Source organism: Microcebus murinus, chromosome 16 (assembly GCF_040939455.1).
Source record: "Microcebus murinus isolate Inina chromosome 16, M.murinus_Inina_mat1.0, whole genome shotgun sequence".
Lineage (NCBI taxonomy): Eukaryota > Metazoa > Chordata > Mammalia > Primates > Cheirogaleidae > Microcebus > Microcebus murinus.
The window spans coordinates 71,025,624-71,040,865 of NC_134119.1; the positions used below are offsets into that span (position 1 = coordinate 71,025,624).

The following is a 15,242-nucleotide window of genomic DNA, read 5'->3' on the forward strand; positions in this document are numbered from 1 at the left end:
CTGCTCATTTATCTGTTTTCCCTATAAGAGGATCGGAAAGAGGAAACGTGAGCGGGAAGTCCCAGGACCAGTCTAAGACTAAGTGCCTCTGCACTTGCCTGACCCTGGGCGATTGTCCCCGCTCCTGGATCTTGCTCGATCTCCCTGAGTGTGGAAAGCATGGTTTGGTCCCTATGACCTGTGACCTGTGTAAAAAGGAGGCCCTGAAGCAACCCACAGTCCTCCTGCGTGTTAGGTCGAGAGCCGAGAGACAGACACATGAAGCCTCGTGTGTAGAAAATGCTGTTTATTTTGAGCATCTGGGTGCAGATGGGTGGAGGCCGAAAAAAGAGTCCACGAGAGAAAAGGGGAGAGCCTTGAGTTTTATAGAGGGTTTTTTCAGGAGTAAGTGGGCCAGAACAGTTGCTTATAATAAATTCTTCTTCAAACAACCAACTCCTCGGACCCCGTTTGCCCCAGTCACATCCATCCTTCTCCTCTGGCCTTATCCTTATCAGGAGAGCTAAAGAGGAATAGCCTTCCATCTCTATCACGAAGGGAGGGAGAAGAAATGCTGACTGCAGTTGTCTGGTAGTACTAGAGTCCAGGGACTCCCCAGACTCCTGCGGCTATTGTTTATACAGGCCTAAGTTTTGTGTTAACCCCATTCCGTCCTACACATACTTTTCTGGTTCCCACCTGGAACAAACCTAACAGTGCGCACTTACCTGAAGGGAAACAGGCTTAGAAACTTCCCTAAACCTGGCCCCGTGTGGGGGGAAAAACTGCAGTACCCAGAAGGCATTGCCCCGTGCGCCTGCCGCGAGCTCTGGGCCAATCACGGCCCAGGACAGGGGCGCTTCCTGCGGCCCATGGCGGTTGAGGTGGGACTTCCTGTTGCCTAGCTGTGACGTCATCTCCCCACGCCGCCTCTGTCCAGCGAGGCTGTTGGTCCTGGAGGGTGGCCGGGTTTTACCGGGCCCGAACAGGACAGGCAGTGAGGAGGCTCCCTGCCCCCTCCGCGTGTGGACTAGCCTGACACGGCCGTTCTTCGCTAACAGGGTGACCCGTGGGCGCCCGTCGGGGCCTCGACCTCTGCACCCGCCCTCCATCTTCACAGCTCTGACGCGGCGTCCTGGGCTTTGTGTGCATTTTACTCGGGGAAAACTGAGGCTCGGAGTGCGAAAGTCAGCCGAGGTCATCTCCGCAAGACAGAGAAGGGCCGGGGTCGGCCGAGCCCGCGGGATCCCCGGGCCCCGCTCTGTCCACAAGGCCCCAGGATGGCAGCGGGGTGGACGGACCCGGCGCAGGTGAGCGGACGAGGGTTTTGGCCTTGGTGCAGCTCTGCTGATTCGGAGAGGCCTCCTGGGCCGGGTGGGAACCGAGAAAGCCACTGGGTGTCTCTTTGTTGTGGTTTGTTTATGAGAAGTGGTCGTGGCTTGTCACTTATATTGTCCGCAGTGCTCCAACAGCGTCGGGCCTCTGACAGGTGCTCGGTGTGTGGTTCAAGGATGAATGTTTCTGAAGGGTCTCATCACGTTTAGCATCAGTCCGACCTCACGTGTTGCCTGCAGGTCCCTACCCCATCCACCCTGTCTGACCTCTTCTGACCTTGTCCTTCGGTTTCTCCCTGGTCCGTTGCGCTATAGACACCATCCTGACCATGCAGCGTTCTCTTGCACTTCCCAGCCTTTGCCTTGCACTTCCCTTTGCCTGGGACACCGCCCCTGTAACTAACTGAGGGCCTCTGTCTCCCATCTTTCGGGCCTCTGCTCAGATGGCACCTATTAGGAGAGGCCTGTTTTAGCAGTTCATGTGAAAGTGATCTTTTCTACGATTCCGCAGAGTCTGGCTTTTTTGTGCAGGGGATCTGGCAATATTAAAGAAGCCTGCTGTATTGAGTTGTTCCAGGATGTTGTAGGAGCAAAGACAAAAAAATTACAGAGGACCGTAGAAGCTGACCTTCACTGAGTCCTTGCTGTGGGCTGATAGGCAGGCATTATGTATCACCTCATTTAATCCTCAACTCCTTTGACTTAGGTTCTTTTGTCATTATTGTTTTACACAAGAGGCTCACTGAGGTTCAATTAATTGCCCTAGATCACTGCAGCTCTTAAGTATTGGAAACTAGCAACCGGTATGTCGACCAGTGCAGTGTGGGTGTTTACCCTTTTCCTGCCCACAGTGGATACAGAGTCCTGGGGGTGACAACTAAAGAAACCTTTATGCGGTGAGCAGGCCACCTCCTAGCAGGTGAGCTTGGGCATGTGAGGACATGATATTTCAGGTAGGTGGAACTGTATGGACAATAAATGGTATATTGGTTGTCTAAGGATTCCCCAGGGAACCTGTGTGGTTCCTCCTACCCCCTTCCCTGCTAACACAGGTCTTGGGAGGACAAGATCACGTGGTCTTTTGCTGAATGTTCTTTCCTACTCAGCATGGCTGGACATCATGGCCAGACAGGGGCCATGTTCTCCTGGCTATAGTCTGCTGTGTCCTCTGTGACTCCTTTTCCCTTGTTTCTGAAATGTCCTGGCCTTATGGATATTTGCCAGGAGGACTCAGGTAGAAAAAGAAGTGATTCCTCATTGTGGATTCTCTGTGGGTATTGGCAAGGCCCTGAATGAGTGTCAAAGGCAGTGGGAGCTGGTACAGGCCCTGCCACTTTTGAGGTAGATGCCTCTACCTCAAGTGACTTTTCTATGAATCGGGTGATGTTGACTGTGCTCCTCTGTCCATATCCATGGAAATATTTTTAGATTGGTTGAAATGGATGTATGGATTTGAAGAGCTTCACCTTCTTAACTGTTGACTAACTATTAATGGAGGGGTATGAGGGTTATCTGATTATCTGATAATCAGATAAGGAGTATGAGGGTTATCTGGTATCTGACCAGAGAGACTACAGGAGTTGAACTCCTGCCTGTACTCATAAGATGTGTGACTTCAGGTGAACTGATAGAGTTCGTGAGGCTCAGGTCTCTGAGTATAACATGGAGACAATGATGGTGTTGATCTCAGGGGCTGTGGCCCTTCAACCCAGGGTTCCTTTGCAAACATCTTTTTAAAAAAATCTTTTGACTATTCTTGGTGAAGTGGATAACACTGTTGTGTTGATCTGTAAATTGAGACTCAGAGAAATGAAGTAAGATCACACAAGGTCACACAGTAGACAAGTGTTGATTTCAGGATTTTAGTGTTAGACTGCAGAAGTCTGGCTCCTGAGCTGGGGACTTTTAGTCATTTTGTCATGGCCTATAAAGCTCCTCAGCATGAGGCAGACATACAGTGGGGCATAAATCTGGAAAGATTTATGTGCTGGTATTGGTATTTTTTTTTTATCATTCCTATGATATCTCAGAGCACTTATTTTCTTTGCCTCACAATCCACTCACAATGGTCCTAACTTTGTTTCAGTTTCCAGTGGCTTCCTGCATGGGAGGCTTCTCTCTCCTCTACACTCTGATAATCCTTCCAAGGAAGGATCTGCTTCCCCTTTCAGCCCGGCACAGATCTGGGCCCTCTGGGGCTACTGGTGATTTGGCCCTTGATTCTCTATGAATCTTTTATAATGGTGGAGTGACAGGTTCTAATCCTATTCCACAGTCCCAAGGCAAACACTGCTATCTCTGTTTGACTTTGCAGGTATCTGTGACCTTTGAGGATGTGGCTGTGACATTTACCCAGGAGGAGTGGGGACAGCTGGACTTGACCCAGAGGATCTTGTACCAGGAGGTGATGCTGGAGACCTGTGGGCTTCTGGTCTCTTTGGGTAAGGCCTGTCTTCTCCCCTGTGTGGGACACCTGAAGCTTCCTTCTTTCCACCCTCTGGCTTCAGGCCTGGCTGGTTGAAAAGGCGTTAGGAGCCCACTATCCTGCTCTCTATAGCCTCATTCATTTTCTGGACTTATCTTTTTCTTACTCATCTTCTTGTATTTCAGTTACAGAGGTATAGGGAAGAAACATAGTTTGCCTTTGGTCACAGCCAAAGGTGAACAGTGTGCTAGAAGGATATGGGGGTGTTTTGCAGAACCCAAAGGCAGGATTTTCAGCAGAACCCCTTGAGGGACTGAGATAGTACTTGGGAGGAAGCCTAGTTGTGCCCTGACTATTCTATATGCTGTGATTCATGGGAGAAGGTCAAGATATTATATAAACATTAAGAGGAATGTGAAAGAAGTCGATTCTAATCTTCGTGCACGACTCTGAGGGGTTCAAGACTTCAATAGAGGAAGTAACTGCAGATGTGGTAGAAACAGCAAGAGAACTAGAATTAAAAACAGAGCCTGAAGATGTGAAACTTGAATGAATAAGAAGTTGCTTCTTGGGCTGATGCAGTGGCTCATGCCTATAATCCTAGCACTCTGGGAGCCTGACCCAGGTGGATCGCTCAAGGTCAGAAGTTCGAAACCAGCCTAAGCAAGAGTGAGACCCCGTCTCTACTAAAAATAGAAAGAAATTAATTGGCCAACTAAAAATATATAGAAAACATTAGCCGGGCATGGTGGCGCATGCCTGTAGTCCCAGCTGCTTGGGAGGCTGAGGCAGAAGGATTGCTTGAGCCCAGGAGTTTGAGGTTGCTGTGAGCTAGGCTGACGCCACGACACTGTAGCCCAGGCAACAAAGCGAGATTCTGTCTCAAAAAAAAAAAAAAAAAAAAAGTTGCGTCTAATGTTTGAACAAAAAAAGTGGTTTTCTGAGATGAATTCTACCCCTAGTGAAGATACTGTGAATTGTGTTTTGAAAGGCAACAAAGGATTTAAACTATTACATAAACTTAGTTGATAAAGTAGCAGCAGAGTTTGAGAGGGTAACTCCAATTTTGAAGAAGTTTTATTATGGTAAAATGCTATCAAACAGCATCACATACTACAGAGAAAGGAAATTGTGAATTGATGCCACAGATTTATTGTTGTGTTATTTTAAGAAACTGCCGGAGCCACCCCAGCCTTCAACAGCCACCATCCAGATCAGTCAGAAGCCATCAACATTGAAGCAAGAACCTACACCAGCAAAAAGACTATAACTCACTGAAGGCTCAGATGATCATTATAATTTCTCAGCAATAAAGTAATTTTTTTCTTTCTTGAGACAGGGTCAGTCTCTGTTGCTCCTGCTGGGGTGCAATGGCACAATCATAGCTCACTGCTAAAACTCCTGGACTCAATCTAGGAGTTGGAGGTTGCTGTGAGCTAGGCTGACGCCACAGCACTCTAGCCCAGGCAACAGAGTGAGACTCTGTCTCCAAAAAAAAAAAAAAAATTTTTTTGCTGGGCTCAAGCAATTCTTCCCCTTTTGACTCCAGTAACTAGAGCTACTGGTATGAGGCACTGTGCCCACAATAAAGTTTCTTTAATTAAGGTATGTGCATTGTTTTTTTAGACACAATTCTATTACACACTTAATAGACTATAGTATAGTATAAATATACAGTGTAGTACAAATATAACTTTTGTATGTGCTGGTAAAGTAGACAATTTGTGTTTCTCACTTTATTGTATAACATTTGCTTCATTCCACTGGTCTGGAACTGAACTGCAATATCTTTGAGGTATGCCTGTGTCTATTTCAGAGGGCTATTGCAAGGTAAATGGCTCAGAACAATGCCTGGTGATAGGTGGCTGTGTGCAGGTCAGCAACTGTGACGCTGCTCTGTTACTGATGCCATCATCATGGTCATGATCATTATCATCACACTTAGACTCAGCATTTTCTGGGACAACATTGTGTAGCTTTTTGGTTAAATTAGCCAGATGCTAGTGATGACTAGACTCAAGTTTCTATCTTTGCTTGGCCATTACCATTCCCCTGGTTTTGGCAATATACTTTATCTGCCTGAGCTTCAGTTTCTTCCTCTATGCAACAGTGGCGACTGCAGTACATATTTCATGTGGATGCTGTGAGAAAGTCCAAAAGTAGCATTTTATGAGCAAGGCCCACAGGAATAGCAATATAACACTTTGCTTAGGATGTAAAAAAGATTTACATGCCTGGGTGTGGTGGCTTATGCCCATAATTCCAGCACTTTGGGAGGCGAAGAGAGGAGAATCATTTGAGACCATCCTGGGAAATATAGTGAGACCCTGTCTCTACAAAAAATTTAAAAAATTAGCCGAGTGTGGTGCCATCCTCCTGTAGTCCTAGCTACTGCAGAGGTTGAGGCAGGAGGAGTCCTTGAGCCCAAGAGTTTGAGGCTGCAGTGAGCTATGATTGCACTACTGTACTCCAGCCTGGATGACAGTAAGTCCTCATCTCTTAAAACACACACAAAAAAGGACTTAAATCAGTGAAGACACCTCTTCTTTCCAAATAAAAGATATTTTAAAATATCATTTCTTTTCTAAATTAATGCTTGTTTTTCACTTTTTACAAAATGCAGTTCATTTAAATCACAGTCCCAGGATTGTGGTTGCATTGCATAAATACAGTCATGTATTGCTTAGCAGTGGGGATATGTTCTGAGAGATGCTTTGTTAGGCAGTTTCATCGTTGTATGAACATCATGGAGTGTACTTATGTAAAACTAGATGATATAGCCTACTACATACCTAGGATATATGGTATAACCTATTGCTCCTAGGCTACAAACATGTTACTGCACTGAATACTCTAGAACACTGTAACACAAGGGTAAATATTTGTCTTCCTAAACCTAGAAATGCCAAAATGTTGTTATGTGGTACATGATTGCGTTAGTCTTTGACTTACCATTAGGAGTGAAAATCCCATGGCAGGTAGCAGATTTGTTAAGCACCTGCATTCCAGAGCTGCACCAGCAGTGTCTTCTCAGGAAGTGACATTTGAGCTGAGGTTCAAAGCTTGACTGGAAGGATTAAGGGAGAAGAGCAAGCAGCATTCCAGGTAGAAGGGCCAGCATGTGCCAAGGCCTTGAGGTGGTGGGATGCGTGATCCTGACAAAGATGAAAGGAGGGCAGATTCACCTAGTGTGCTGCGCTGTCATAGAGCCTGATGCTAGGCACGTAGTAGAAGTGAGCGAACGTTTGCTTCAAGGTGATGGATGGTTCAGGATCTGACAGACAAGGCTTCTGTGGATCCTGATGCCTGTTCCACTAACTTCTCTACAGAGTCCTCATGTCTTTTACCATTTCATATGTGTTCAGCTGCACATGACAGATCATCTCATACGATCTTCACCCTGAGGGATAGTATTATCTCACGTACTAAGAAGCTCATTGGTGAGGCTGGCTCCCGGGTTGGTGGGTGCCAACCCAGATGTCTGTTTCTTTGCTTCCCTGGTCCAGGTGTCTAGGCAGGTTCCCTCACTGAAGTCCCAGGATGCTGCATGTCAACACAAGTGGCAGAAACCCTCATTCAGCCGTTCCTGGAATAAAGGCTTTGTCTCTCCTCAGAGTGGCTGGTTTAAGTCACCTGTCAGCCTCAGTCTCCTGGTGATCAGGGATGCCATTTGCAAGATGAAGCAGACCAAGGCTTTTCTACCTGCCATGGGGGATGTAGTCACCTGGGGAATGATTAGAATCTGATGTCCAGGCCTCACACTCAGATTTTGTTTCAGTTGGTCTGCAGTTGCAACGAGGCATTCCCAGGTGTTGCTGATTCACAGGTTAAGGCTCTGTGACTTGTATTAATTATCAAATCCCTTCAGGAAAGATGTCCGAACAGTGTTTAGATTCTATAAGAAGGAGTTCAAAGGGAATTGATGCCATCTACACAGGCAGCACTACTATCGACTGTCTTTGGGGCCCAATGATGGCTTTTTCACAGTTGGTTTCCAGGTTGTAGTTGAGGCATTTGTTTACTTAGATGAGAATAGCTTCATTTCAAGGTCTTCCCCATGTTGAAGTGCCAGACTAGATTGAAAGGTTTCTTCCAACCAAACACCCTGTGTCCTCTTTTGTTCTCCATGCACAGGTTGTTCTTTGTCTAAACCAGAGCCGATCTACCAGTTGGAGCCCAACCAGGACTTCTGGGCGGTGGAGGAAGATCTCTTCCAAAACTCCTGTCCAGGTAGGAGCCAGCAGCTGGGAAGGTTGGGGTGATGCCAGATGGAAAGGTGAACACTGCCTCTGAAGTTTGTGGGAATCTTCTTGTTGTGGCCTCTCTGGGGGTCTGGGGTCCATGGAGCCATTTAACCTGTGGTCTCTGTGCCCTCCACCCTGCTCAGCCCCCTCACACTCTTCACTGCTCGTGGGGAGGTGTGGAGTACATTGCATACGTTCAGGCTCTTGGCCCTAACTGCTTGGGCTTTAAAACTAGCTTTGACATGAAACAGCCATGTGATCCCAGGGAAGCTGCATGATCTTGTGCCTTTGCAGTAAGTTTGGCTACATTAAATCTAGCTGCTCTAACAGGTATACTCCAAGATGTTGGTGGCTCACAATATGAAAATAATTTTTCTCACACCAGGGGCCTGTGGGTCATTGAGGAGCTCTGTACCACACAGTTATTCACAGAGCGAGGTGCCTTCTGTCGTCAGCGTGAGGTATTAAGGCTTCCCTGGCATCCTCCAGCTGGTAGCAGGGAAATGAGAAGAGAAGGGAAGGTGGTACACCCACTTCCACACACATTACTTCCCCTCACATTCCAGTGACAAGACTTTTGGCCACACTTGGGTACCCTGGGAGAAGAGCAAATGGTTTGATATACATCTAGTCAGTCCACTGTGCTCAGTTAGTTTTTTTTCCTTGCCTTTCATCATTATTCCCAAGCTGCTCAGTTAGTTTTTAAAGAATTGTAGTAGTGTAGGGCATGATGGCCTGTGGCTGTAGTCCCACCCACTTTAGAGTCTGAGGTGGGAGGATCACTTGAGCCCAGGACTTCCAGATTATGGAGTGTTATGATTGGGCTTGTGAATAGCCACTGCACTCCAGCCTGGGCAACATAGCAAGACCCCATCTCTAAAAATAAATAAAGAAATAAAAAGAATTCTATTCCTAATAGCTTTATGTCATTGGATTGTTTGAGGATGTGATAGATTATGCATGAAAGTGCTTGACACTGTGCCTGAATCATAGTGACTGGCTCTGTGAAAGTATGGTATTAACATTCATACCACGTTACTAGTTTTAATGAAAAGTGATAATATCATATTTTCATCTGAACTGTGAGGAAACAAGGTCTTTCCTACTCTGCTATACATACCCCTTTCCCACCTTCTCCCTCCACCCATCATCTGAGGGTCGATGAGATACTTAGAAGTAGTGACTTTTCTAGAACCTAAAGGTGCCATTTGGCCTTCTCTGCCCCACATCTGGGCAGCTGAGGGCGCTGGGACCATCACATGTGGTGATTAGCACCACCCCAAAGTTATGGTCTCTCCCCTCTGTTAGTCCCGTGGGCAGCTTACCCAGCCCAGGAATGTGTCTTTTCAGCCCTTCTGAGTCTGTTCTTGTCCTTCATTCTTCAGTCCCACATCTCCTGTGAATGTGGACAAGGCACCTCAAGCTGAACATGCCTGAAAAGGAGCTCTTGATGTTGCCCACTTCTCCCATATACCAAGTATCAGTGAATGGTCATGCCCTGTAAGCAAATCAGAAGACTGGGTACAGTCACAGACAACTCCTATACACCTCCAAATCCATCAATCCCTACGTCCAGACATTTCTAAATCCTGTCCATTTTGTATCATGCATGTCTCTTGAATCCATCCCCCTCACTGCCTGCATTAGACTGTGTGTATACCTACCCCTAGTCTCATCATCTTTTTTCTGGGTGATGCCAAACCACTCCGTTCTGTTCTCACATCTCTGCTTCTGCTCTGCTCTGTCTCCTGCATCAGCTCCCCCAGCCTCTCAGATCTGTTCCCAACATCTGCCACTCCCCTAGTCACTGATGTCTCAGCATATTTTTATGTGGAAAATAAGAGTCTGTGTTCATATGTTGCCTGATTCTCAACCCTTACACATTCATCTAAATCTCTCATATGTGTTATCCTCCATTATCACCTCCCTAGAGGTCTTGCCCTGGACCTTGGCCAATTCCTGCCCCAGAATCTAGATCATACCTCTTCAGGGAACTTGTTTCTTTACTTCTTTTCTGCTTCTTCTCCAACTTTATTCTCTACTCAGCTTAAAACATGCTCAATTTCCTTACATTAGGGGAAAACAAAACAAATAAATTCCTCTCTAATGGCTTCACACTAGTGTGTATTCTACTTTCCCTGTGCAATCAATCTTCTTGGTGAAATTATCTCATACTTGTAAGAGATGTATACACTTGTGTTCAATATCTTCCATTTGCTCATATAGTCTTTTCCTTTTTGAATGAGATATAACTCATGTTGTGCAAAAATCTTAAGAAGTCTACTTGATGAACTTTTGTTTATATGTAAACGCAAGTAACCACCACCTACATCAATACGTATACAGGCTATGTACAGCACCTCATTAGGGTCTTAGGCCCTCAGTAGCCTCTTTTGTTCTGCCATCCCATATTTTAGACTCTGTCTGCATAGATTAGTTCTGGCTGTTCTTGAACCCCCCAGAATGCTGTCCGTTGTCTCTGTTGTCTTTTTTTTTTTTTTGAGACAGAGTCTCACTTTGTTGCCCAGACTAGAGTGAGTGCCGTGGCATCAGCCTAGCTCACAGCAACCTCAATCTCCTGGGCTGAAGCGTTCCTCCTGCCTCCGCCTCCCAAGTAGCTGGGACTACAGGCATGCGCCACCATGCCCAGCCAATTTTTTGTATATATATTTTTAGTTGGTCAATTAATTTCTTTCTATTTTTGGTAGAGACAGGGTCTTGCTCAGGCTGGTTTTGAACTCCTGACCTGGAGCGATCCGCCCGCCTCAACCTCCTAGAGTGCTAGGATTCTGTTGTCTTTTGATCATCATGTCTATGAGATTCATTTCACATAGTTGTATACAGTTATAGTTGGTTCATTCTCAGTATGTTGTAGTATCTCTTTGTGTGAAAACTGCTATTCATTTCTTTCCTCTCAATGGAAATTCCTGTTGTTTTTAGTTTTGGGATACTGTGAAGAATGCTGCTGAGAATATTATTGTTCATGTTTTCTGTGGATGTAAGCACTGATTTCTGTTAGGAATATACTCTAGTGTGTGTACAGGGCAGATCATGGAGTAGGTGTATGTTCAGCTTTAATAGAAACTGCCCAGCCATTCTGCAGAGTGGCTGCACCATCATACATTCCCACCATTGGCCTGTGAAAGCTTCCCTTCCTTGCTCCATATCCTCATCAGCACTTGGTAACTTTCCCTTAACTCTTTGAGTACTTGTGATCCTGTTTCTCTGTACCACAGCAGTGAAACCATCGCAAGGTCACTGCTTTCATCCTGATTTTAAACACAACAGTGAGAATAATGATAAATCATGATGGCCTCTAATTTATTGAACTCTCATGAGATATCTAGCATTGTGCCAAGTCCTTCATGGGAATTTTCCTATTTAACTCTCAGCTCAGCCTATGAGGTAGAAACTGAGAGTCTCTTAGTTTTTTCACATGAGGAAATTGAGACTGAGAGCAGCTAAATGAATTTGTTTAACACCAACTGTCTTGGTATAGGCAGGATTTGAACTGAGGGGTTCTCGCTTCAGAGACACACTCTTAACCTTGCAGCAGTATCACCTCATGGTACAGCACAAACTTTTCAGATTTTTCTGTGCTTGAGCATCTGGCCGTTTTGAATTCTCTTTCCTTTTTCTCATGGATTTTCATTCTTTTCTTACTCTGATCTCCACTTTAATATTGGCTTTATCAGGCATCTCAGAGCCCATCCTTTTTACCCTTAAATACTTTCCAAGATTAATCCCTGTGTTTTTACATTTTCAATTTACATACTTCCATGTTAGGTCCCAGATGTATATTCTTTAACTAACTCATAATAAAATATGATAGCTAGTATGCACTGGTTTCTTTCTTGGTGCCCTGCTCCATGCTGCACGTGGATACACAGTGTTTTACTTCATCTTCCCTATAGTCCTATAAGGCAGGCCCTATCTTTAGCCCTATTTTTTTGAAGATTAAATGTAGGCTTATGGAATTTGAGTGGCTTGCTAAGTGCCACAATAAAAACTAATATTGAGTTCGCTGGAGCTGGGCCTAGAATTTTTCTGGGTTTTTTGGTTGTTGTTTTTTTTTTGACAGAGTCTTCCTTGGGCAGCCTCAAACTCATGGCCTCCAGTGATCCTTCTGCCTCATCCTCCCGAGTAGCTGGCACTACAGATACATGCCACCACACCTGGCTAATTTTTTCTATTTTTAGTCACCTGGCTAATTTTTTCTATTTTTAGTAGAGATAGGGTCTCACTCTTGCTCAGGCTCATCTTGAACTACTAATCTCAAGTGATCTGCCTGCCTTGGCCTCCCTGAGTGCTAGGATTACAGGCTTGAATCACCACACCTGGCCATGAGATCTTAAACTATAATATACAAATAGCCTCTCTTTATTAGTGGACCTCAGGTGTTCATATTTTGATTAATAATGAACATTGGCTCGTGACACACTCTGATCATTAATCCATGAATAACCCTGATTAATTAATATGCTAATTTAATTATTTGCTTATTAATTTCATAACATCACCCAACTCAAGAATGAGAACATTACTCATATACCCTATTGTTAGCAAGTTTGAGTTGCTATGACAAGAATGCCATAACCTATGTGTCTTGAGCAACAAACATTTATTTCCTATAGTTCTAGAAGCTGAGAAGTCCAGGATGAAAGTACTGGCACATCTGGTGTCTGGTGAGGGCCTACTGCCCGATTTGCACATGGCCATCTTGTATCCTCAGCATGGTGAGAAGCGGAGACAGGAAACAAGCTCTGGTGTTTCTTCTTATAAAGGCATTAATCCCATCATGGGGGCTCCACCTTCATGGCCTAATTGCCTCCTAATGGCCCCATCATCAAATAGCATCACATTGCACATTAGGGTTTTAACATATGAACTCTGTGGGACACAAATATTCAGTCTCTAGCACCAGCCTGCCTACCTCTATCTATGGGTTTCTTCCCTTTTCCATTTTGTAACTCCTTCACAGAGACAACTTATGGCCTGAATTATGGTTTTATTATCCCATCTTTTTTGTGGGAAAGCTTTTACATATAAATTCAATTTGTTCAGTAGATCTAGGACTATTCAGATGTTCTGTTTCTTTTTATGTCAGTTTTGGTAATTTATGTCTTTCAAGAAGTTTGTCTGTTTCTTTAACTCAGGCATCCTCAAACTATGGCCCGCGGGCCACATGCGGTTGTTTTTGCCCATTTGTTTTTTTACTTCAGAATAAGATATGTGCAGTGTGCACAGGAATTTGTTCATAGTTTTTTTTAAAACTATAGTCCGGCCCTCCAACGGTCTGAGGGACAGTGAACTGGCCCCTGTTTAAAAAGTTTGAGGACCCTTGCTTTAACTTGTCACTCCAGTATTTTTCAGGATTGTCTTACAGTATGTCTGTGCATGCATGTGTGTATGTGCATCTAAACAGTGTATTGCACACTTTTAATATTTTTTTAAATTTTTTAAAACTTGGTGTTGTGGTTGATGTAGTTTTCTGGTATATGCTTCTTTAATTTGTGTTATCTAACTTACATTCATGATGCCTGATGCTATAGGCATCACTTATTCCATTGGTTGACTATATCACAGTGTACTCATCTATTTCCTGGGACATTTAATTGTCTATGTTTTTTTTTCCCTCACAAAAGTGCTGCCATGAGCTTTTATGTACATGTATTCCTTATGGACATGTGCAGAGGTTTCTCATGATAATGTTCCTAAAAGTGGAGTTATTGGATTATAGTTTATACTAATGTTCAGCTTTTCAAGGTAATATCCATTGTTTCCTAACGAGGTGATGCCAATGTACACTTCCTTCAGGAAAGTGTGAGAGATCCATTTATCTATAACCTAACAACTGATATAAGCCTCTTTTGCCATTTTTTTAGTAAAATGGGTACATAATCGTATCTTTATGTTGTGATTTGCAGTTTTCTCATTGCATGCATTTAAGATGCTCCTGTGAGCATCTTATCACATGATTTTTGACCATTCTCTATTTTCTTCTGAGAAATGTCATTTCAGATAAATGCCTGTTTTTTTATTAACTTATTTGCCTTTCTCTTTTGGATTTGTGCATTCTTTGTACATTCCTAGTAAAACTAATACAATGCATTTTATTATACTGTGATATATTCTTCTAGATTTTAAATTTTGTCTTTCTAATCTCTTTAAAGTATCTTTTGTTGAATAGAGTTTCTTATTTTACTATAATTTTTAATCCCTTTTATGAGCACTACTTTTGTGTCTTGATTAGGAAATCTTGCTTTAACCACAATATCAGTAAGATATTCTTGTTTATTTTATACAAAAGTTCGAAGAGACCAGGAGTTTGAGACAAGCCTGGGCAATATAGTGGGAACCTGTCTCTACAAAAAAATTTAAAAATTAGCAAGACATGGTGGTATGTGCTTGTAGTCTCAGCTAATAGGGAAGCTGAGAGAGGAGGGGTTCAGGGCTGCAGTGAGATGTGATCGTACCACTGCACTCCAGCCTGGGCGACAGTGAGACCTGTCTGTAAAAACAAAACAAAACATAAAAAACTCTCAAAATAACAACAAAAATCTTCATGCTTGATATTGAGTCTTTATCAAACTGAGCTTGATTTTGAGCAAGATGGAATGATATAGCAATGGAATTTTATTTATTCCACATGTCAGTACCCAGTTTTTCTGTGCCTTTTACTAAATATTTCCTTTTACTACTGAGGTGCTTGCTGTACCTCCTCTGCTATCTATCAAAGTTCCATCTGCGTAAATGGATTTATGAGCTCTCTACTCTTTTTTCATTGTCAGTTTCTCTTATTCCTGTGCAAGTACCACACTATCTTAGAGTCTATAATTTCAAAATAATTCTCTAGCCTAATGTGGTGGGTCCCCCTTTTTATTTTCCTGCAGGGATATTTTGGACATAGCTTTTTCATATACATTCTAGAATCAGTTTTAAAGTAACCTGATAAAACGTGTTGTGATTATATATGTATTTATACATTGATTTGGGTAGAATTGATGATTTTATATATTAAGTCCATATAGATATTATTGTTTTGAAGTAAAGTTTTATTTTTCTCTATCAGATTGTGTCTTTTTCTAATCTTTTTAGGTTGCTGTTTTAGGGTTGTATTGAGTTTATAGATCAGTTTTGGGAGAATTGATAACTTTATGTTATTAATTTCTTCATACATATTTTTATTATCTTTAAATACAGTTTTTAATTTTTTTTTCCAAGATTCAGTCTGTTTTGTTAGCCACTTCGCTTATCTCT

General features: G+C 43.4%; 1 protein-coding gene across 1 annotated transcript in view; it reads left to right on the top strand.

The window, feature by feature from the left end:
- Positions 1 to 853: 853 nt before the first annotated feature.
- ZNF460 (zinc finger protein 460) overlaps positions 854 to 15,242 on the top strand; it is a 31,720-nt gene continuing 17,331 nt past the window's right edge. The window contains exons 1-3 of the mRNA XM_012751399.3: positions 854 to 1,289; positions 3,628 to 3,754; positions 7,873 to 7,968. Coding sequence (XP_012606853.1) covers positions 1,260 to 1,289; positions 3,628 to 3,754; positions 7,873 to 7,968 — 253 coding nt within the window. The 5' untranslated portion in view covers positions 854 to 1,259. The remainder of the gene's footprint in view (positions 1,290 to 3,627; positions 3,755 to 7,872; positions 7,969 to 15,242) is intronic.